The sequence below is a fragment of the Panulirus ornatus genome, chromosome 14, assembly GCF_036320965.1.
Source record: "Panulirus ornatus isolate Po-2019 chromosome 14, ASM3632096v1, whole genome shotgun sequence".
NCBI lineage: Eukaryota > Metazoa > Arthropoda > Malacostraca > Decapoda > Palinuridae > Panulirus > Panulirus ornatus.
The window spans coordinates 52,279,538-52,304,365 of NC_092237.1; the positions used below are offsets into that span (position 1 = coordinate 52,279,538).

The window sequence follows — 24,828 nt, forward strand, 5'->3', positions numbered from 1 at the left end:
AGGTTAGCCTCTGGCTTCGAAGAGCTGGTCTATATCATAACATCGTAACTGCGTTGACTCGAGTTAATGAGTCTGAGGCGAGGATAGCGACGTAACTGTGAGGGAGGGTGATGGATGATTTGATTCAGGGGTAATCAGTTCTGGAGGACCAAGTGGCAAAGCCACATGGTTTATGGCATTGGAAGCGTCGTGAACTGGTTAACGTGTTATGGTGGGAGTCGGCCATAAATCCAGGGAACGTGGCTGTACTGAGCAAAGTCAGAGGATGAAGGTGGGCGGTGGAGAACCAAGTCTACCTATGAAGAATGAAGAAAGCTCTTTTTTCTTTTCTTTTTTTTTCAGTAATCACGAGTGACATGTGGGGAGTAGAGCGCTGCTGACGCCGGGGATGCGTTGGCAGGAGTTTATGAATAATTAACATGAACACCGTCTCCCACAGACGGTATGTTAACCCCGAGCATGGCACTGGTTCCAGAGGCTTGTGATCAGCCACTGAGTAAAGCTGGGGAGGCGGTGGGATCATCACCATGACCCTGCAGAAGGTAGACTCCCCGCGCTGCCTCAAGATCTGTGTTGACAGGGTGAGTCGCTCGCCTCAGGTGGCGTAATGGCTTTGCTTGTCGAGCCTTTAGACGTGGCCCAGTTCGACTTCGCGTTCAGCATGAATGTAACTTTAATCACTTTTCAGATGTCAGATGTGATGATCTGGCGTGTCCTCTCGCCTCCCAGACACGTATGGCCTATAATGAGATTTTCATGGACAAAGTTATGTAGACTGAAGGTTCCCTAACCATAAAGTATTCATGTTAGCAATACAGGTAACTATGAAGTCATAGTTAATTTGGGCAGAATCTTATGTTATTAGGACCGCACCTCACTAGTTGCAACTACGTTTTGTGACTGAAACTATATTGAAATAAAAAAACGTGTCATTGCCTACTAGGCGCTCCGTATGCCGAGATCACGCAAACTTGTTCATGATAAAGGAAGCAAATGTAAATACATCAAGATCAAATTTCCTGTACCGAGATGTGTTACACCTTATAGGTTCTGACACTATATGGTCGCTCGCCATTCGATTCGAATACTAATGTCCGAGATGACATACTGTATCGCAGAGTAGGACTAAAATCTATAAGGACCTCCTTTTTTATATAGGACTTCCAGGGCCACAAGTCCGAGGAACAGGGGAATAAATTTCTTTGGAGCAAGAACATCTTCACTCGGGAGACTGTACTCCTTTCCGTTCATTGACGATGATAACACCTGGTCGAAGGTGAATACTTATTCGTGGAGTAACCAACTGCAGGATGAGTGTGGTTAACACCCAAATAAAATACATACATCAAATGGTATAGGACCTCCGCATGACTGAGGTAAGCCTAAGTAGTTGAGGACTTATCTCTGGAGTCTAGTGATAAACGAGAGAGCAGAGACCTGTTACGAGTGTGTAGCTAAACTAACCTGTTGAGCATGACGGTACGACGTGTGGGTGCAATGGCCTGACCTTTGAGCTGACCCTAAGCTGTTACACTTAAGCATTTTACTACCATCCTTAAAGAGCTACACATATTGAAAATTGTAAGAAAGAAAGTAGATTGCAATGGACACACATGAATCGGATATTATAACAAACTGAAAGGGATTGCTAAATCAGTTGGTCTAGGCTTTAACCAAATCACCTGCTCAATTATCAGGGACATTAAGATCGTCAACCACAAGCTACTGCCACTACTACTACTACCTTAACACCTTCAGGCAAGAAAGATAATTTCCAGATCACAGATTCGTCCCATACATGTCACCCATGCCCATCTGGGTGGGTAGAAAACAACACAACACTAGTTATCCATATCCCCTCCAGTATACCAGAGCGAGCCTATGTAAACCGCTGACAAACCTTGCAGGGTGATACGAGAAACCATTAGGTTTACTTTGTTATATAGTTTTATTCTGCGTACATTGCGTCACATAAGGAATGTTTATCAACAGTGGTGGCCGCATTTGTTCGTGCTGGGGAACTCGCCGCCATACCGGATGACGGGCTCCATGTTGCAAGTCATGGACATCATTGCAGCCAAACTGAAGTTCTGGTAAGTCAATACCTCTCGTGTAGTGGCTCCGAGACTCTCTGTGTGTGTGTGTGTGTGTGTGTGTGATTACCTAATTGTACGGTACGGGGAGGGAGTTCAACTCTCGTGGTAACCCATCTCTTGAACTTTTGTTTTCTGTCATAAAGGTTCTAAGAGTTTTGTATTCTGTTAACATTCACAATTTCGTCATTTGATCTGTTCTATTCATCCGATGCTGTTATACAGTGAAAGTACTTCTTTACATCTTTTCCAACAAGTTTCTTGATTAAACTCATGTAATGGCCTCTGGTTCTTCCATCTTTACATCTGTCGACGAACTGTTTACTGTTGCCATCATCAGACTCGTTGAAAATCTTGAATGTTGTGACCAAAGAACATCTTCCTCTTCGCTCTTCTATGGTTGACAAATTAATCTCTAACCTACCCCTGTAACTAACGTCTTTCTCTACTCTAGACTTCCTTATTAGTTCTATGTGCATGAAGTGTCGTGACCAAGCTTGAGAGGCATATTCTAGTTTTGATCTGGTAAATGCTGCTGGTAGTTTGCCGAATATTTCCATATATCTGAATGCGATTATAAGATTTCCAAAAGACAGTTTATCTTCATTTCATATTTCTTAAGATGGAGCTATGGCGGCCGATTACAGTTGCGACTCCCGAGTCCCTCACACTGTAATTACCTATTCATAACTGCTTGTTTTGAACTGTACGAGGAGTTTTGCAATCGCGGGGTTCCATCACTGTATGTGTGTGTGTGTGTGTGTGTGTGTGTGTAATTTGCTGTGTTGTAATCTTGCTGTTATAGGGCCATCTTGCTGTGCTCTGTTTCTGTCTTGCTACTGAATTCTTTCTATCGGTTGTGCTGCAGAGCTGTGTTGCATATTGTGGTGTACTATTGTCCTATGTCACTGCCTTACCGTGTTAAGTGAGGGCTTAGCTGTGTTGTACAAGGGCTTGCCTGTGTCATGGGAGCTTGGCTATGTTGTATGGGGACCTGTCTGTGCTGTCTGAAGGCCTGATTCTGTTGCGAGAGGGACTGGCTGTGTTGTGCAGGAGCATGGCTGTGGTGTGCAATTGTTGTTCATAAGGTACAACTGGTGTTGTGAAAATTTCTTTCATCGTGCTTAGAACGACACTCGGTGCACGCTCCTGCTGAGCTGGCCAGCTGCTGCATGCACGCGTCTGTTGGAGTGTTTCAGTTACATTCACAATTCTTTTCCTACAGTATGGAGTACCTGGTGCCAGAGGACCGGCATTTTGGAACACAGTTACCTAACGGCACCTGGACCGGCATGGTCGGCCTCCTCACGCGAGAGGTTAGTGATATTCCCTGTATATATATATATATATATATATATATATATATATATATATATATATATATATATATATATATATATATATATATATATATATATATATTGTTGCGATCTCAACACTTATTCAGGCAAGGTCGCTAGTAACATATGTTACAAATACTACTGTTCCTTGTCTTGCAAGGACGTTATAGATTTGTCAAGTTGCACAACTCAGGATAACACAATAATAAAGTTATGGGATTGAATTAAAGACCAGCATTACATTAAATCTACTTATAATGAAAGAATTCAAGTGTACAAAGATAGGCACATAAATCAAGCATGAAACATTACGTTAACATTGAAAGTGAGTTTAACATTAAACATAAGATAACATTCCAGATAAGATATCAAGCCAGTTCTCTTTCCTCTAAGGCAGTTCTTCGATAACAGTACACTGATAATTATATCGGGCTTACAGCACAACACTCGGGTAATGGGCTAATAGCACAGCAGGGCTTACAGGCTTACAACACACAGCAGGCTTTATAGCAGGGGTGGACCACTTACCTCGCTGGGCTAGAAAGAGGGAGACTCAGCGGGTGTCATGGGTATATATTACAGCAAAGACAAGCGTTCCCTGCTAGCTATACAACCTTACATTTTGATTGGCTGTGAGCCTCAGGTATATTCTGATTGGTTGGAGGAAACAGTCACACAAAACTGCGTAGATCACCCTCCCTCTTGTAAGCCTACAGGGATGACATGTCCAGTACGGTGGCGAAATATTCCGCAGCTGATTGACAACTTAATCCCCCCGCCTCGGAGAAGGGTCGGGGTGCTCAAGGACAAATGACCATCTGGTTTCAAAATAAAATTAAAAGTAAATTATTACGCCTAATGCTTGGTGTGAACTGACGCTCGGAGGACGTCTCAGAGGGAAGCCTTAATCCTCGTCCTGATAAGAAATAACACCATACACAAGGACACACACATTATATGCACGAACATGTGAGCACAAACACACGTGTTCCGTGACAATATATATATATATACTGAATGTGGATATTTTTCAAAATCAATCCATGAATTGGTGTTTGAGCACTCGCCTAATCGTAGAATAGTACCGAGAAAATTATAGAGCATAAGAGTGTGTGTGTGTGTGTGTGTGTGTGTGTGTGTGTGTGTGTGTAAGTCGAGAACATTATCTCGGAAAGCAAAAATGGGTATGTTTGAAGGAGTAGTGGTTCCAACAATGTTGTACGGTTGCGAGGCGTGGGCTATGGATAGAGTTGTGTGCAGGAGGGTGGATGTGCTGGAAATGAGATGTTTGAGGACAATGTGTGGTGTGAGGTGGTTTGATCGAGTAAGTAATGTAAGGGTAAGAGAGATGTGTGGAAATAAAAAGAGCGTGGTTGAGAGAGCAGAAGAGGGTGTTTTGAAATGGTTTGGGCACATGGAGAGAATGAGTGAGGAAAGATTGACCAAGAGGATATATGTGTCGGAGGTGGAGGGAACAAGGAGAAGTGGGAGACCAAATTGGAGGTGGAAAGATGGAGTGAAGAAGATTTTGTGTGATCGGGGCCTGAACATGCAGGAGGGTGAAAGGCGGGCAAGGAATAGAGTGAATTGGATCGATGTGGTATACCGGGGTTGACGTGGTCAGTGGATTGAATCAGGGCATGTGAAGCGTCTGGGGTAAACCATGGAAAGTTGTGTGGGGCCTGGATGTGGAAAGGGAGCTGTGGTTTCGGGCATTATTGCGTGACAGCTGGAGACTGAGTGTGAACGAATGGGGCCTTTGTTGTCTTTTCCTAGTGCTACCTCGCACACATGAGGGGGGAGGGGGATGGTGTTCCATGTGTGGCGAGGTGGCGATGGGAATGAATAGGGGCAGACAGTGTGAATTGTGTGCATGGGTATATATGTATGTGTCTGTGTGTGTATATATATGTGTACATTGAGATGTATAGGTATGTATATTTGCGTGTGTGGGCGTGTGTGTGTGTACATTGTGTATGGGTGTGGGTTGTGCCATTTCTTTCGTCTGTTTCCTTGCGCTACCTCGCAAACGCGGGAGACAGCGACAAATAAATAATAATAATATATATATATATATATATATATATATATATATATATATATATATATATATATATATATGATATTATGGATCGATTCTGAAAAGTATACATATTCTAAATAATATGCATTTCATCAACATAATGAAGATTAGACATATCTCTTGAGCATCTGTCAACACTTTACTCTAGTTTTCATTTCTGAAATTAAAAAAGAAATCACCCCATTTCATGGAAGAGAGTTAGTCGCCTAAGACTTTGTAACTCATGCTGACATGTAGAAAGATACTATGAATACTGTCAAAATTCAGCGTTATCCTGCAGGTGGTGAATATGTCAGGCGTGATATTCTCCGTGGACCAATCTCGGGCTAGGGCTGTGGATTTCAGTGTTCCCCTATACATGAACACCCATGTCCTCACCTACGTGCGGCCCGTCCTGGAACCAGATGTAGTTGGGTTCGTCAAGCCCTACCCTCTCCTGGTCAGTACCAAATTATAGTCATTTGATAATGTTAGCTACTTGGGATGTATGTTTGAGACACTGTATTCCTTGTGTAAATGCAAAATACTCGATTCTGATAGCTTCATAATTCCAGTGGAATATTGACAGATTTGGGCTCTCTTGGGTGTGGCGTTAACGGCTATATTGAGTAGCACCTTCTGCATCCAGCAGGGACATGCCCAGACTATGCTATACACACGGTAAGGACAGTCTCGCTCTTCTGATACGCTGTAGCTTTATATTGGGTGAAAGGGAAGAAAACGTGATTGCAAAATTCACAGACGGTGTGCGGCCTTGCCTTGTTTGTTCATGCGACGTCCCTGTGTTAGCTGTATGCAGCAAGCAGCCTTTATTGCCTTTCGATTACATAGGGCTTTTCTCTAGTGTGAAGTGCAGTGATCTTAATGTGGCTCTCAATACCCCATTTCTGAGTGTTAATAGCAAATGTTGGTGACCCAAGATTGTTCTGAAATTTTGAAATATAGTCCTCTCTGCTTTATAACAATATCACAGACGTAAATCTATTATTTCTGTAATAATCTGACAGAAAATTGGCAAAGCCGACTGCGGAGAGTGTGAGCGGAGACCGGAGTAACAACGAAAGCCTAGTGTGGTATTCTTGCCTGTGGACACTGACGGCGCTCCTTGCTCAGTGTAAGTTATTTTGTATATATATATATATATATATATATATATATATATATATATATATATATATATATATATATATATCCAGGGGTGTTGAGCTTTTAGCGTTTGAACCTTTAATGTGGACGTAATGATGCCCTTTGATCATATTGTACCCAGTTAGATCTTCGTCACTGAATGCCTGTTGAAAGACCAATATCACTGTTGGAAATGCGTGGTGTTCCTTAAGTGCCTGAGACATTAACGCTTTTGCCATCAAAGTTGGAGAATAGCAGCTTATGGTCCTCTCTCGTCTCTGCAGCGTGTTATTGGCTGCCTCGGGGAGACCCGGTGCGCGTTATCACCGGCCTGTGGCTTCTGGTGGCCTTCGTCGTCAGCTCTGTGTATCGCTCCAACCTGAAGGCCATGTTAATCTTGCCTAAACTCCACCTTCCATTCGACAACATGCAAGAGCTGGTGGAGACGGGGCTAGAAACTTACATGCCACCTGGAAGTATTTTGGATCAAGCTCTTCAGGTGATAGATAATTTGTTACAGCATTATTCATTGGATGTTTCTGACAATGAAAAAAATTATAGGTTGCAGGCTTCAGCTGTTTTCATTGAAGATATTTGCCTTCGAAAACAGATTTCTACATTCACAAGCATAATTATCATTCTTATCATATCATTATTACGTGTCAGGTAATTATACAAATCTATCACAAAAAAAAAGGAAATTACTACTTTTGGGGAGCAAAATAATATAGTCCTATGAAAATCGAGTCTAGATTTTGTGTAACTGCTGGTCTGTGAAAATGATAAAAAACACTAACTTTTTCTTTTCTAGAATTCCTTTTCTTCGACTGAAAAATTAGCGCACCTGTTAGCTGTGAATATCCAGGCTGTTGTGCATTTTTGCACATCTGATAAGGCAAAAATGCTATTCATATATGATGACAGCCCAGACTAACGTGATTGCTTGCCAAATAATGAAAACAACTTGGAAAAGAAGGCAAGAATGAAGGGTAGTACTCTACCATGGGAACATGTTAGGCCTGTTCATACTAGTCTTGAGATCAATATGACTGGAGTCTTTATGTGTTGGTGTTATGTCCAAACACTTATAACCTTAGAGAAACTTCCTCTATAAGTTACCATTAGAAGGTTCTGCAAATGTGCCTTTAGCACCCTTGGAATGCCTTCTGAATTTTCTTCGAATTAAGTGAACTTAGCAAACCCCTCTTTCTCTCTCACTAGTTGTCACTACACACTATTAAAGTAAAGAGGTATGGGAAATCGAATTCTTAGTAATACGGTCCAAAAATGTAACAGTCATGTGATCGAAGAACTGTTCCCTTCCCTCTAAAAAAATCGACTTATTGATTTCAATCAGGAAAAAAAAATAGATCCATGATGGACCACTTCATGGGTCACGGTGCAGGCCGAATTCCTACTGCAACGAAAGATCTTTGTACCATAACATAACGCAATACTCTGTTACTATCCATTTGTCACTCTGTATTTCGTATTCACAGCATGTTATAGTCTAATGAATATCTGTAAGGCGCATGATTGTCATTATACAAGCATTTGAGCACGACGGTATATACCCAAAGCCCGTACCGCTGTGCTCAGAGAGGTTGTTAAACCAGAATCGGTGCCAGTACGCCAAATATAAATGGCAACACAAATTTGTCGGTTTTATAACTGCGACTGAGAGAGGTTGACGGTGACCACAGGATAGTACTGAGGGCTCACTGCTACACCAGCTGAACCCGCAAGTCAGGAGGCACACCAAGTTTGCACAGGCGCACCGCGACTTGTTGGCGGGACGTATAGCGGGTTTCATAGATCTGCAGACAGCTATGTACATCATCCACCAGAGTAATTTGGATGTAAGTACTCTGTCTATTCTGCCTAGAATACCTTATTATTTTCTGTCACAAAACTGAGCATATTTCTAAACATATATGCATAACTTGCTTAACAAGAATTTTTTTTTTCTTCAGCGTACATTATTTTTCAACTTAAAGAGTTCCGCGATATTCTCCACCAACAAATGAAAGAAAAAATGGGACACAGTAATTTTTGATTTATAAATGTAGCTCATTTAACTGGAGCTTGGCTGATTGTATTACGATTGCACTACCTTTAGGACGACGCTTCGACTGGAAAACGAAGCTAAACGAGTACGATGGCACGACTGAAGCACGACGGAACGATCCTTAACGACGACACGACCGTTAGATTACACCTATACGACCCTTGAGACGACTCTGTGGCCCTTGAACACGACGGTATGTCCTTTGAGCTCGATCGTAACGACTCGAACTCGAGAGCACGACCCTCGACACGACGCTGCGATTCGTCAACACGACAATGAAACTCGAACACAACGTTTACGACTCTTGAACATGACGATGAGACCCTCTCAACGCAACGAGACGATCCTTGAACATGACGTTAACGGTCTCGAACACTCCACCACGACCCTTGAGCACCATACTACACAACTCATGAACACGAAACAAACCTTTTGAGCACGACGATACAGCCCTGAGGTATGATGGCCTGACCTTTTTACCTACTCCTTAAGACTCAAGTGTTGGGCCAGGTCGTCATTATACCCGGGAGTCATACAGTCGTTATATTTTTGTCGTGCTCAAAGGGTAATGGATTTGTCGACCTGTCCAATCAACGTGCTAGTGTGTCCCACATCTTCAGCCACGATTGGTCCGGTGACTCTTCATAATGACAGCCAACTTGCCCCTCAAAAGACTTTTTCCTTCTTGATCGACTCCACACATTTTCCTCGATCAGTTCTTCACTATTTTGACTTCAAGGTATCCTACACTTTTAAAAGGTATCCTTCCCATTAGCCCTAAGAACAGTCTCTTAATAATATGCTAATTCCATCTGCTTTAGATATATGTTCGTTCCGGATCCGAAGAAGGAATTTGGAAATTCTCCATTTTCCAAGTGATGAAGAGTCAAAGGAGACACTCATGGCCGTAAAATTAATAGTTTGCATGAAAAACTACGATGATATTATTTGTAAAAAAAATTAAATGTAATGGAAAACCATTTATATTCTTTTGTTTAATGTTTTTCTCTGACACACTTTTGCAGAAAGGGACGTGTCCACTGTACATGGCCTCAGAGACGTACTTTGGAGCCACCAGTTTGAGTTTGGCTTTTACTAAGGGCTCGCCACTCAAGGAGAAAGTCGACCCTATGTAAGTACTCGTCCTCACTGATGAGGCAATGTAATTCTCTCTCTCTCTCTCTCTCTCTCTCTCTCTCTCTCTCTCTCTCTCTCTCTATATATATATATATATATATATATATATATATATATATATATATATATATATATATATATATATATATATATATATATATGTATATATATATATATATATATATATATATATATATATATATATATATATATATATATATATATATGTGTGTGTGTGTGTGTGTGTGTGTGTGATGGCGATATTAAAGTGAGATCGTTTACAAGAGTGATTATTGAGAATGTAATGCTGATATGTTATATGGTCCTGCCTAGATACTAGACATCAGCCACCTAGATACCTAGTCCCTGTCTGTCCAGCTGGTACACCAACTGTGGAGCGAAAAGAATCTGTTCTTAAAATACCCTTCAACACGATAGGACGACGGCACGGCCTTTGAGCATACCGTTATAACCTTTGGGTACATTGGCTCTAGCCTTTACATGAACATTAAGGGCAAGGGTGTAGTATCGTCATGCCATCACACCCAAGGGTCGTACCATCATACCCAAGGATCGTACCATCATGCTTAAGGGTCGTACCATCATGCTTAAGGGTCGTACCATCATGCTTAAGGGTCGTACCATCATGCTCAAAAGGGTTTATCTCAGTGGTGACTATATTTTTCCTAGTTCTACTTCGGCAGTGGCCGCGTCATCACACGACTGACATGGAACACCCACCTACCTTGTCATGATCATCTACACCTGTGATCTTCCATCGACAGTCTGCAGAACCTGAAGGAGTTCGGCATCTTAGACCACCTGTTCCAGAACGGAGTACGCAAGGCGACCGAGTGCGTCCAGCAGCAGTCCCACACCAGGCCACACAACAACCTTCGCTCACTCGAACTCGGAGACTTTCACGGGGTCTTCCTTGTGTACTCTGGAGGTGAGAAAATTCCTTGAGGTTACAATGTCAGCCAGAAAAAAAAGAATATATATATATATATATATATATATATATATATATATATATATATATATATATATATATATATAATTTTTTTTTCTTTTCTTTTAAACTATTTGCCATTTCCCGCGTTGGCGAGGTAGCGTTAAGAACAGAGGACTGGGCCTTTTTTGGAATATCCTCACCTGGCCCCCTCTGTTCCTTCTTTTGGAAAATTAAAAAAAAAAACCGAGAGGGGAGGATTTCCAGCCCCCCGCTCCCTCCCCTTTTAGTCGCCTTCTACGACACGCAGGGAATACGTGGGAAGTATTCTTAATCCCCTATCCCCAGGGATATATATATATATATATATATATATATATATATATATATATATATATATATATATATATATATATATATATATACTCTTTTGTACTTCTGGGGAGGGATTTCTACATTTGTAGGGCCCTGTCTCGTGTGTGTGTGTGTGTGTGTGTGTGATTATCCTCCCTTCAGGTACGTGACACGTTGATCATGCTAACCTGCTCCTCTCCCCCAGGAATGGTGGTAGCCACCATAACCTTCACCCTAGAGTCTGGTCTCGGTCGTCGCAAAGCATAAGTGATGACCCACGCCACAGGACAAGGGCGAGTTGACCTCACGAGCTGTGGTGCAGCAGAAGACTGATGTTTCCCGAGTTGTGTGGCAACAGTAGTCAGCTGTTCCCCGAATTGTGTGGTAGCAAGAGTCAGCTGTTCCCTGGATTATATGGTGGCGTGGCAGGGGGTCATATGTTCCCTGGATTATGTGGTGGAGTGGCTGGGGTCACCTGTTCCCTAGACTATGATGTTGTAGAGTCAGTCACATGTTTGCCGTTATGTAATAGAGTCAACTGTTCCCTCAACTGTGTTGTAACAAGATGATTATTGACCTTCTGCTGAAATGTGCCGTAACACCATGTTAATCGACGCTTAATTACTAAGTACAGCAACAGCAAACATATTGATGTCATTTTTTACCTAAGGTCCCTTTCTAATTCATGCAGCTACATTAATCACGGTTTGATTTGATATCCATTTATTTTAACTGAATTTCTTCTCTGTCCAGGAACATGTACAGCTTGTTATTCAGTCCTTCTTTCAACATTCTGGTAGCAATGCCGTCACGGTCCCCACATATATTCAGATGAGTTGCAAGAGTTTTTTTTTAGAGAATAAACGTGCTAAAAACACTTTGCTAGTTCAAACAATACACACTCCACCTACCCTTCTGCTAAGAGTGTATATCATTTGTTTGTAACTTAGTCTGAACAGTACGGTGAGAGAGTTCTACACTCATGGGGTCCCATTTTTTGAACTTTACTATCACACAACCTCTTGAACTTCTGTTCTCTGTCATTTTTATGTGTGTGCTTGCGATTTCGTCATGTTTATATCGTGTCATTGTTTTCAGGCTCTGGCATTAATGCTTTATCATGCACATTTCAACACGTGAGTGTTTGACTGCATGAATGTGACCAGAGGTAAGAACAGTTGACAAATATAAAACATGAATTAGGCTAACATTTTTGTATGCATCTTATTATTCTTTACAATAGTTTTGTTTAACGCAGTGCCTACACATAACGCAGGTAGATGTATGATAATAGAGAATTCTGTATTGGTAAACATTTCATAATGTAGATTACAATTGTGGTATTCATTTTGCAGTACAGAATTCACAATATATGTATTGAAAGTCTGGATTTTTGACGACCTAAAAAAGAATTATCTTGTTCCCACGAAGAGGACGTCAGGTGTCACATACAGCGTGAGAGTGTATGTGGTCAACGAATAACCCCTCAACATTTGTTTAAAGATTTCTGGGTTGGTTTGTTAACCAAACACTGACGGACTTAAGTGGAACAAGCTGCTGGTGCAGTCATCGTGCACTTAATGCCTATAATGATGTAGAGAGATACGGGCAGGCAGGGGGTATCATGCTGCGCACATATACTGAGCCAGCATCTCTCAAAGATGTACAATGATGGTTGGTTTGTTGGGTTTTACGGTCAGCGATCTACGAGGAAAGTCATAAGCCTGCAACCCTTTTCTTTTAATGATGACTATAGATTTATCGCCCTTATATCCGAATATTCTATACATCCTATTTTGCTTTAGATACAAAAAAAAAAAAAACAACTACGTGGCATTAAACACTACCCAGTTAGTACACCAGCCACTATTGCACCTGCAATAAGGAACTGCGAAAGTGTTATTCAGGATGAGAGACATACCTTCACCATCACATGCACATAGGATATATTGAATATGTCGATGCTTCATCAGCCCAACACCACAGTAGTACAAGCCACAGTGAAATAACCACCCCACTCTAGGAGCCAGTTTGCTTTTACTCTTACTTTCGTTTGCTCCCGGGGAACAAGAATAATCTTGACCAGCGTGTCCACTTCATTCACTTTGTTTCAGTCATCGCTGAGTAAGTGTATTCTGAGGGCCAGGGGCCTGACTCCCCCGTGGACAAACTGTTCGTATTGTTGGACGAGACGACAGGCAGATGTGTTGTTCCTCCTGGCCATTAGAATGCTACACTTCAGAGCCAATATATCTCGACGCAGCCGGAGAGGAGGTATATTTGTTTCAAATCCCAACCGCGTAACTTTACTACATGATAGGACTCCAAAGCACATCCACAAACATTTGTTCTGTAATATGTTCAACCTCCTCAGAGTACAATCGCTTGCCGAAGCATACATCTGTGGAGACATAGTCTAACTTAGATCTAATTAGTGACTTGTAGACCATTAATGAAGATATTCCTAACTGTCTCAACGGCTTCCGCTTGACCATCAACAACTTTCCTGACCAGAAAGGGATTGAGAGAGATCAAAATCGACGATCCAGTTGCATAAACTTGTACAAATTGCGCATTCTTGTTCTTGATACGTTACGGTCGTCACCACCACTACCATCTACGGGGTCAGTGGATGGTTTACGGCTATTCATCCTAGTAAGGCTACGCTCCATGATCTGGGGTGGCATATCACCTCAGGCAAAGGGGTTGGAAAAAAAAAATAATATGGCTTTTGCAAGAAAAAAAAGAGTATAGATAACTTACCCGTAAAGTGTCTCGAAGTTGGGCCGAGCGCACAGGCCGCTTTGGCTTCTAGAGTCATCACCTCCCAGCGAGAATAACAGTCCTGTATACACTGTCATGTGGAATTATCAGATGTACCAGAAAGCACCAATATACCAGGGTTGCAGTTAGTGAGCTACGCTAACTAACCGTCAAGACCAGCACGGACAACTGCCGAAACGCGACTGTCTCATTGAGTCCATCATCAACAATCATAAATGAAGCAAAGCTTCAGGCATGCGAATTAATATGTATGATCTTAGAGACGAGATATGTATGGTCTTAGAGACGAGTTGACGAGATTAAACTACATAAAATTCATATGTTTGTAACCATATGATAACAGAAAATATACAATGCATTTTTTTTTTTGTCGCTGTCTCCCGCGTTTGCGAGGTAGCGCAAGGAAACAGACGAAAGAAATGGCCCAACCCACCCCCATACACATGTATATACATACGTCCACACACGCAAATATACATACCTACACAGCTTTCCATGGTTTACCTCAGACGCTTCACATGCCCTGATTCAATCCACTGACAGCACGTCAACCCCGGTATACCACATCGCTCCAATTCACTCTATTCCTTGCCCTCCTTTCACCCTCCTGCATGTTCAGGCCCCGATCACACAAAATCTTTTTCACTCCATCTCTCCACCTCCAATTTGGTCTCCCTCTTCTCCTCGTTCCCTCCACCTCCGACACATATATCCTCTTGGTCAATCTTTCCTCATTCTCTCCATGTGCCCAAACCATTTCAAAACACCCTCTTCTGCTCTCTCAACCACGCTCTTTTTATTTCCACACATCTCTCTTACCCTTACGTTACTTACTCGATCAAACCACCTCACACCACACATTGTCCTCAAACATCTCATTTCCAGCACATCCATCCTCCTGCGCACCACTCTATCCATAGCCCACGCCTCGCAATCATACAACATTGTTGGAACCACTATTCCTTCAAACATACCCATTTTTGCTTTCCGAGATAATGTTCTCGACTTCCACACATTCTTCAAGGCTCCCAGGATTTTCGCCCCCTCCCCCATCCTATGATCCACTTCCGCTTCCATGGTTCCATCCGCTGACAGATCCACTCCTAGATATCTAAAACACTTCACTTCCTCCAGTTTTTCTCCATTCAAACTCACCTCCCAATTGACTTGACCCTCAACCCTACTGTACCTAATAACCTTGCTCTTATTCACATTTACTCTTAACTTTCTTCTTTCACACACTTTACCAAACTCAGTCACCAGCTTCTGCAGTTTCTCACATGAATCAGCCACCAGCGCTGTATCATCAGCGAACAACAACTGACTCACTTCCCAAGCTCTCTCATCCCCAACAGACTTCATACTTGCCCCTCTTTCCAAAACTCTTGCATTCACCTCCCTAACAACCCCATCCATAAACAAATTAAACAACCATGGAGACATCACACACCCCTGCCGCAAACCTACATTCACTGAGAACCAATCACTTTCCTCTCTTCCTACACGTACACATGCCTTACATCCTCGATAAAAACTTTTCACTGCTTCTAACAACTTGCCTCCCACACCATATATTCTTAATACCTTCCACAGAGCATCTCTATCAACTCTATCATATGCCTTCTCCAGATCCATAAATGCTACATACAAATCCATTTGCTTTTCTAAGTATTTCTCACATACATTCTTCAAAGCAAACACCTGATCCACACATCCTCTACCACTTCTGAAACCACACTGCTCTTCCCCAATCTGATGCTCTTTACATGCCTTCACCCTCTCAATCAATACCCTCCCATATAATTTACCAGGAATACTCAACAAACTTATACCTCTGTAATTTGAGCACTCACTCTTATCCCCTTTGCCTTTGTACAATGGCACTATGCACGCATTCCGCCAATCCTCAGGCACCTCACCATGAGTCATACATACATTAAATAACCTTACCAACCAGTCAACAATACAGTCACCCCCTTTTTTAATAAATTCCACTGCAATACCATCCAAACCTGCTGCCTTGCCGGCTTTCATCTTCCGCAAAGCTTTTACTACCTCTTCTCTGTTTACCAAATCATTTTCCCTAACCCTCTCACTTTGCACACCACCTCGACCAAAACACCCTATATCTGCCACTCTATCATCAAACACATTCAACAAACCTTCAAAATACTCACTCCATCTCCTTCTCACATCACCACTATTTGTTATCACCTCCCCATTTGCGCCCTTCACTGAAGTTCCCATTTGCTCCCTTGTCTTACGCACTTTATTTACCTCCTTCCAGAACATCTTTTTATTCTCCCTAAAATTTAATGATACTCTCTCACCCCAACTCTCATTTGCCCTTTTTTTCACCTCTTGCACATTTCTCTTGACCTCCTGTCTCTTTCTTTTATACATCTCCCACTCAATTGCATTTTTTCCCTGCAAAAATCGTCCAAATGCCTCTCTCTTCTCTTTCACTAATACTCTTACTTCTTCATCCCACCACTCACTACCCTTTCTAATCAACCCATCTCCCACTCTTCTCATGCCACAAGCATCTTTTGCGCAATCCATCACTGATTCCCTAAATACATCCCATTCCTCCCCCATTTATCAGATGTTATTCCTATCAAAGTGGCATTAAAACCCTTGCCAACCCCGGGGACTCACATCTCCGAAGCAGTCTCAAAATTTCGTTTAGGCTTGAAGGGAGTCAGAACAGTATGAATTATATATGGATGAATGGTTTTCGACACATCACGAGGGTCTGTGTTGTATTAGTACTAAATTAACAAGGTTTTTCGATTGATTTTTGTATTGGATGATAAATCATTCTTCTGATTTGCTTGTTGTAACGTTGAACATTGTTCAGTTTCTTCATTTCCTTCAACCCGTTGCTCAACTGTGGATGAACTAGTGAATCGTTGAACAGACCGTATTGGGGTGATGAACCTAAATTAGAAGGTTTGCTAATGTTTACCTCGAAAGTATTCACAGGTCTCGCAGGCAGTGTTGAAAATTGTGGATTGGTGGAAGTGGCCGCTTGAAACTAATGTGAGCGTCAAATAACGCATTACGAATGGAAATTGTAATTGTTGTCCCCTGTCTTATGTTACATATAGGCGGCTATGAAATTGTACGTCCATTAGTTTTTTCATGATTCGGTAAATCCGATTCTTTGCAAATTTTTGTGTTGAAGAGCTTGCAGGTGTTATTTGTAATGTCCCGTTTAAAGAATCTATTTGTGTCAGTGGGAAAATTCCATCGTTTAGATATTCTAGAATTAATCGAAAGATATTATTGCATGTACAATAGTGTGATAGATGTACTAGGCAATAACAATGGTGCGATAGATGCCAGTTTAAGGCCGGTGTTTGTAGTTATCATAACTACTGCTCTAAGGCTAATCATATTGGAAATCTACAGCATAGAAACCTTTGAGATCCTCTCTGCCAAGGATATATAATGAGGCTGAATATACTCGTTTTGAGTATTACTCGTCAGGAAGTCCTGACTGCTTTCTTTTTTAAAGTAGGATCGGAATAACTTGTAATGGGACGTATCATTTTGTGGTGGTTGATTTAAGAAAGTGGGATATAATAGATTTCTTCTGTGTCTTATCTCTCTGTGTAGGAGGTTCCTTCCTCTTCCGTGTCCATAGAATCATTATATTTTATTCATTTTCGTCTTTATTTGTACTGACATGTGGAGAAACTTTCTCACGCTTCGTCCTTATCGTTTTCTTGTGATATTTGTCTGGTTGTGCAAAGACTGTAAGGCAGTGGTGGCAACTGTGGCATTTTATGGTCACACAAATGATTTTTTCGTAATCTTTAAGTACAAAATATTGCTGCTAAACCAACATAACTTATTTCCCAAGCTTAGAAATTTTATAGGTCACATTTAAGAAAAGTCAGGGTCTGATGTCATACATATCTTTAATGCCTATGACCTCAAGTTGTTCGGACGTTCCCGTAAGTTCCCTCTTTCCACTTCAAGATTTGGTTATCCTGCAGTGGGCATAATTTCTACAGTGTAATAAGATGAAAGTAACAATGTCAGGGCAGTTTAAAAGAGGCTGGTGTATCATCAGATCATTCACTATGTTACAGAGGTCAGAGGATAAACTCGTACTATGAAGGATAGGCACAAACTCGCTAGCCACTCGTGGGACCTCTACTGCAAGATCTAGAAAACCACCTTTTGGTTAATAAGTACAATTCTCAACTGCTCATCTCACTGGGTTTATTTGATGTCTTTTGTCTGCATATTTCATTTTTCCAGTATCTCTTCTTCAGTTCTACCTGCTGGGTAATTGCTTGGGATTAGCAATTCCTCGTATGTGAAATTGTGTGTTGAAGCCGTTTAGCCGAGACTATGGTATTACATGCAGACAGTAGCTTATATAAAGCTGTGTAATGACGCCACGTACTTGACATACATGATCTGACGAGGTAGAAATAGTGTAACATTATTGTGCATCAACTAGTTCAGTGAAAAAGCAGCAGCAGCAGTGGACTGTCTCGCTGTTCACATTCACAGTCTCGAGCCCCCTACCTTACCAACAACAGCCATGAGTGGCGGACCTAGGGGGTGGGTGATTAAGCCTACAAATTTTAGAAAGTTATAATGCAAAAAACTGTTCGGTTTACATGTGTGATGGTTGTGAACTTATTGTGCTAGGGAAAATGATTTAACATGACGAAGAGAAAATAAAACAGCCGTTGTCGTAAAGTTACATAGATCAAAATTATTCACTTTTGATCTTAGCAAGGCTGATTATTGTGATCATTTAACATTTGGGTGTGTTAATGATGATTCTAAGACCTTAACACAGTCACTGCATTCAAGGTCTATATGAACACTTTGCATTTTAATAAAACTTAAGAGAAATATGATTCTCTCTCTCTCTCTCTCTCTCTCTCTCTCTCTCTCTCTCTCTCTCTCTCTCTCTCTCTCTCTCTCTCTCTCTCTCTCTATATATATATATATATATATATATATATATATATATATGTATATGTGTGTGTGTGTATGTGTGTGTGTATACAGAAATGCAGTATTAACACTACACCAGGATTAGAATTAAATGTTAAGCATACTCGAATATTGGTGTGTAACTCCATTCTTTCAACCTATTAAGAAGTGAGTATTTGTGTGTGACAGAAGAATGTTGCCTGGAAATACACCGTAATATGCACAAAAAAGTTAACCTTGTTTTGAGGCAAATTGAAATCATAATTTGCGTTTGTAGTATACCGCAATTACTCTTTGGATGCACTCGTATTGAAAATCAAACTCAATCGCGGTACAGGAACTAAATTACAATTTCCTAATGTGATCGCATTTATTCATGAAAGAGTATAAGTAATAAAATAATAATTATAAGAAAACTGTATATATAGCCAGAGTAAACCTACCTTGCCTTATTATTACTATTTAGATACAAACCTGAATTTGGACTCTAGGTATGAGGACACCCATGTTTGTTTTAATTCCACCACTGGCTGTGATACAGGCAGTGCGACAGGGCTGCTGTAAGTGTATAGACTAATTTTCAGTCCGTATCTCTTGACTTATTAATCTTTGTTAGTCCATTTTCTTCTGAGTGACATGGAAGGGTATTTCATTTCTCATGGATTTGTTCTTTTTTCCTTTTGATTTATATTGACTAGTAGAATATTTCTATACAACTTTCTTAACATGAACCGGAGAAAGTAATTCTTTACTTTTAAATATTTGTAATCACACTTGTCCGTGATGATAGCATGAAAGTGAAATCGCACTTTAGTAGGCGTTCATACAATTTATTTAACATGTAATTTTTCTATACGTGTGGCACGACAGGTTTCGTGGAGACAATGCACCTCTGGTGCCAGTAAATATTTATATGCCTCTAACTTATGACCGGCATGATCATGCCTATGGAAATGCTGATTAAAGACTTGGGTAACAACCTAAACTTTAAGTTATGTGTTATGGGGAGAAATGTTTTCCCTTGTTTTGCCCTGTATCACAACCTTGTAAATGCCCTACTATATCCTAACCTCATTGATTCAATTCACCCTCCGGGTATACACACCAAAGCTTCAGCCAGTTGCTTTTTCATCAACCAGCCTCAAAGGAAATGATTAACAGCTGGGCTGGCTGTTAGCCTACTTCCTTGTCTGGTACTCAGACCTAGGCCCATTAGACTGCGGGTTTGCAACAGTAAACATAGCACTACCAAGATGTATGTGTGTGTGTGATATATGTGTGCACTGATTGTACATATACCTGTTGAAAATATGAACTTTCCTACACAGCCTTGATTACTGTATTCAGGTCATATGAGATCAAATCTTATTCAAAATATCATACATCTTTACTGTATGATAAACAGATGCATGAGTTTCATTACAAAATGATAATTTTCTAGTTAGTGCATAGGAATCTCACCTTTATTAAGTTTTAGTTATGTGATGGGAAATGGTATGAAATACGTAAGGTTGTAATGAATGGTACCTATAATCAAGAAGGAGTTTACCAACATATCATTTGTCTTTAATTTTGCTAGAAGACTAGTATGTACATTCATACAATGTTTTCTTATAAGAATAAACTAAATGATCATTCAGGCGGAGTAAACTTCAGACTTGATATGATAGCAATTGCTGCTTTTGATAACTTAAAAGGGACATTTTGGAAAACTTATTCATTTTATAGACTCGACACTTACTGTCTGAGAACTCTACTTTGAAGAATAGTTTTCATGCTGTGAACTCTTTGGATATTAAAGTTTGGTGCCTATTTTTTAAAAGTTAATACTGTATCAAGAATACTTTTATACAATGTTGGGTATGGTAATAATTTAGCATACTTTTGAATTGTGGAACTCTTGAGTATCTTCAGATTTATTTGTTTTGGTATTTCTACCCATCATAATATGTTTAATATCATAGCTTTGGTTCAGCTTTTGCATGTTTACTGACATAAGGCTGAGTATTAGGAATTTAGAAGTTAATTTTGTGTGGAGATAATTAAGTAGCATATTGAATGAGAATTTTGATATATGTAAAATTCCACTGATGCTTATGATAATTTTTCCATTTCTGACAACCGTTTTGACATGTGAATCACATGCAACAACTTTAAAGCTGATTTTAGAATTTTTCTACTTTGTCTTCAGAAACCTAGGATTTTTTATGAATGCGTAGATTTTTATGGAAGTAACAAATATTTGTATATTACTAGTAATTTAACATTTGCAGATCCTGTGTAAATTTCCTGCTTCCTACAATGTTAGCAGCATCTCACAAAATTGCTGGGAATCATCTTAGTCAGGTATGACTTTTTTAACCAGAGGCTTGCGTAGATAAGATTAACTGATTTAAAAATACTGAAAACTAACTTAGAGATACGACAACCATAAATGCACCATGCACTTGATATCATCCTTGTGCCAACTGCCACTTACTCTAAACACCAACCTGCCTCATTCTTGTGATGTGTAGTGCTTGATTTGCCAAAGGATACTCCTTTGGTCAAAGCACTTCTTGATATTTATAACCCACAGAGTGTATTTTGCTCTTAAGCAGTGCCCTTTGTCTTGTTGTATGTAAGGTTTATTCAAGAACAAGAGAAGTAATGTAAGTTTATCCAAGTCATTGGAAACACTGCTGCGATTAGTGTTGATCAACTGTTAAACATACAGTATCACCACTCAAATGTTCTGATTCAAGGTATATTTACTTCTGACTGTTCTGTCATGCAGTTTATTTGCTGATTTTGGCATCATTTTTATAGTTAATAGAAAAATGTGTTCATAGATCCAGATTCCACCAGATTTTGATGAAGGCATCCTCTAGCATTAGATATTTTTTGTTGTCAATTGGGATTTGTCCTTTAGACTTTGAGTTGTGTAAAATCACAATCTGGCAAATGTGTACAAAGACACAGAAAAAGTTGTCTTGTACCTGATGACTAAGATGAAGTTAGATCTTTTTCCACATTACTTAGGTAATGAAAATAAGAGTGATTGTAAGGATTATAGAGGAATAATTCTTTTGAGCATGTCTAGCATGGTCTTTGGTGATCATCATATTTTAAGATGATATATGATCAATGGAGTAGATTTTAAAATACCTTTATTTTAATTTGTTCAAAAAGACTACTATAGAAAATTTTAGGAATGTTTCTTTCCAAACTAAGATACTTGTTTTGTTGGCTTAACATGGGCCAGGTCAAAGCCCATGATTTGGGGAAGATAGCCTCTGCTTTGGCCATTATGAGGAATCTATCCTTGAAGGAGATCAACAGTAGAGGTCATTGCCTTCCCCCTAACATAATCTATTAATGGTACCTTGCTTCAGGTGTTGAGTATCAACTACCTTCCAGGCAGATGGTCTTTGATGTGCCAAAAGATGACTTAAGATGCTGTTTTTGCATTGCTGTATCATCTTTATGTGAAGGTTTGTATCTGAGCCTCCCCCTCCATGTTGGCCAAGGCTAACCAGATGAATTGACTCTAGAGAGACTTGTAAGTTTTACTGTTAAAAACACTTCCTCATTGTGGCAATTTACATTGAACATTTTAGCAATTTTCTTTTTTTTTTCTTCATATTTTCCCCTCCCTCCCCCTTTCTTCAGTAGAGGGGACCATCATCAGGTTGATGTCCTTATTCCAAGAATTATGAGAAGTAAGATTATTAGTGAAAGAGAAGAGAGAGGCATTTGGATGATTTTTGCAGGGAAAAAATGCAATTGAGTGGGAGATTTATAAAAGAAAGAGACAGGAGGTCAAGAGAAAGGTGCAAGAGGTGAAAAAGAGGGCAAATGAGAGTTGGGGTGAGAGAGTATCATTAAATTTTAGGGAGAATAAAAAGATGTTCTGGAAGGAGGTAAATAAAGTGCGTAAGACAAGGGAGCAAATGGGAACTTCAGTGAAGGGCGCAAATGGGGAGGTGATAACAAGTAGTGGTGATGTGAGAAGGAGATGGAGTGAGTATTTTGAAGGTTTGTTGAATGTGTTTGATGATAGAGTGGCAGATATAGGGTGTTTTGGTCGAGGTGTTGTGCAAAGTGAGAGGGTTAAGGAAAATGATTTGGTAAACAGAGAAGAGGTAGTAAAAGCTTTGCGGAAGATGAAAGCCGGCAAGGCAGCAGGTTTGGATGGTATTGCAGTGGAATTTATTAAAGAAGGGGGTGACTGTATTATTGACTGGTTGGTAAGGTTATTTAATGTATGTATGACTCGTGGTGAGGTGCCTGAGGATTGGCGGAATGCGTGCATAGTGCCATTGTACAAAGGCAAAGGGGATAAGAGTGAGTGCTCAAATTACAGAGGTATAAGTTTGTTGAGTATTCCTGGTAAATTATATGGGAGGGTATTGATTGAGAGGGTGAAGGCATGTACAGAGCATCAGATTGGGGAAGAGCAGTGTGGTTTCAGAAGTGGTAGAGGATGTGTGGATCAGGTGTTTGCTTTGAAGAATGCATGTGAGAAATAATTAGAAAAGCAAATGGATTTGTATGTAGCATTTATGGATCTGGAGAAGGCATATGATAGAGTTGATAGAGATGCTCTGTGGAAGGTATTAAGAATATATGGTGTGGGAGGCAAGTTGTTAGAAGCAGTGAAAAGTTTTTATCGAGGATGTAAGGCATGTGTACGTGTAGGAAGAGAGGAGAGTGATTGGTTCTCAGTGAATGTAGGTTTGCGGCAGGGGTGTGTGATGTCTCCATGGTTGTTTAATTTGTTTATGGATGGGGTTGTTAGGGAGGTGAATGCAAGAGTTGTGGAAAGAGGGGCAAGTATGAAGTCTGTTGGGGATGAGAGAGCTTGGGAAGTGAGTCAGTTGTTGTTCGCTGATGATACAGCGCTGGTGGCTGATTCATGTGAGAAACTGCAGAAGCTGGTGACTGAGTTTGGTAAAGTGTGTGAAAGAAGAAAGTTAAGAGTAAATGTGAATAAGAGCAAGGTTATTAGGTACAGTAGGGTTGAGGGTCAAGTCAATTGGGAGGTAAGTTTGAATGGAGAAAAACTGGAGGAAGTAAAGTGTTTTAGATATCTGGGAGTGGATCTGGCAGCAGGTGGAACCATGGAAGCGGAAGTGGATCATAGGATGGGGGAGGGGGCGAAAATTCTGGGAGCCTTGAAGAATGTGTGGAAGTCGAGAACATTATCTCGGAAAGCAAAAATGGGTATGTTTGAAGGAATAGTGGTTCCAACAATGTTGTATGGTTGCGAGGTGTGGGCTATGGATAGAGTTGTGCGCAGGAGGATGGATGTGCTGGAAATGAGATGTTTGAGGACAATGTGTGGTGTGAGGTGGTTTGATCGAGTAAGTAATGTAAGGGTAAGAGAGATGTGTGGAAATAAAAAGAGCGTGGTTGAGAGAGCAGAAGAGGGTGTTTTGAAATGGTTTGGGCACATGGAGAGAATGAGTGAGGAAAGATTGACCAAGAGGATATATGTGTCGGAGGTGGAGGGAACGAGGAGAAGTGGGAGACCAAATTGGAGGTGGAAAGATGGAGTGAAAAAGATTTTGTGTGATCGGGGCCTGAACATGCAGGAGGGTGAAAGGAGGGCAAGGAATAGAGTGAATTGGATCGATGTGGTATACCAGGGTTGACGTGCTGTCAATGCATTGAATCAGGGCATGTGAAGCGTCTGGGGTAAACCATGGAAAGCGTGTAGATATGTATGTTTGCGTGTGTGGACGTATGTATATACATGTGTATGGGGGTGGGTTGGGCCATTTCTTTCATCTGTTTCCTTGCGCTACCTTGCAAACGCGGGAGACAGCGACAAAGCAAAAAAAAAAAAAAAAATGAGTTAGTTGGGTACCAGCAGCAAGAGGATGTCATCAACAAGTGGAGATTGCTGATTTATTAGTGAATGAACCCAGATAGTTGGTTATTGA

At 40.6% G+C, this 24,828-nt stretch overlaps 2 protein-coding genes across 2 annotated transcripts in view; both read left to right on the forward strand.

The window, feature by feature from the left end:
• The first annotated feature begins 501 nt into the window (after positions 1-501).
• Positions 502-12,528, forward strand: LOC139753094 (glutamate receptor-like). The gene is made up of 11 exons (XM_071669184.1): positions 502-581; positions 1,993-2,093; positions 3,319-3,409; positions 5,797-5,955; positions 6,085-6,176; positions 6,524-6,630; positions 6,926-7,140; positions 8,345-8,500; positions 9,735-9,841; positions 10,632-10,795; positions 11,358-12,528. Exons 1-11 carry the CDS (start codon positions 528-530, stop codon positions 11,417-11,419), a joined length of 1,308 nt encoding a protein of 435 aa, XP_071525285.1. The 5' UTR covers positions 502-527; the 3' UTR covers positions 11,420-12,528.
• Positions 12,529-18,482: 5,954 nt separating this feature from the next.
• The window catches only part of CPT2 (Carnitine palmitoyltransferase 2), a 40,750-nt gene continuing 34,404 nt past the window's right edge, over positions 18,483-24,828 (forward strand). The window contains exons 1-2 of the mRNA XM_071669903.1: positions 18,483-18,517; positions 21,175-21,247. Coding sequence (XP_071526004.1) covers positions 18,498-18,517; positions 21,175-21,247 — 93 coding nt within the window. The 5' untranslated portion in view covers positions 18,483-18,497. The remainder of the gene's footprint in view (positions 18,518-21,174; positions 21,248-24,828) is intronic.

Excerpts from the sequence above, each read along its gene's own strand:
- LOC139753094 (XM_071669184.1), top strand. The coding sequence starts at position 528 with ATGACCCTGCAGAAGGTAGACTCCCCGCGCTGCCTCAAGATCTGTGTT. Across the intron at positions 582-1,992 it reads TCAAGATCTGTGTTGACAGG|TGGTGGCCGCATTTGTTCGT; the intron begins GTGAGTCGCTCG and ends GTTTATCAACAG. Across the intron at positions 3,410-5,796 it reads TCGGCCTCCTCACGCGAGAG|GTGGTGAATATGTCAGGCGT; the intron begins GTTAGTGATATT and ends GTTATCCTGCAG.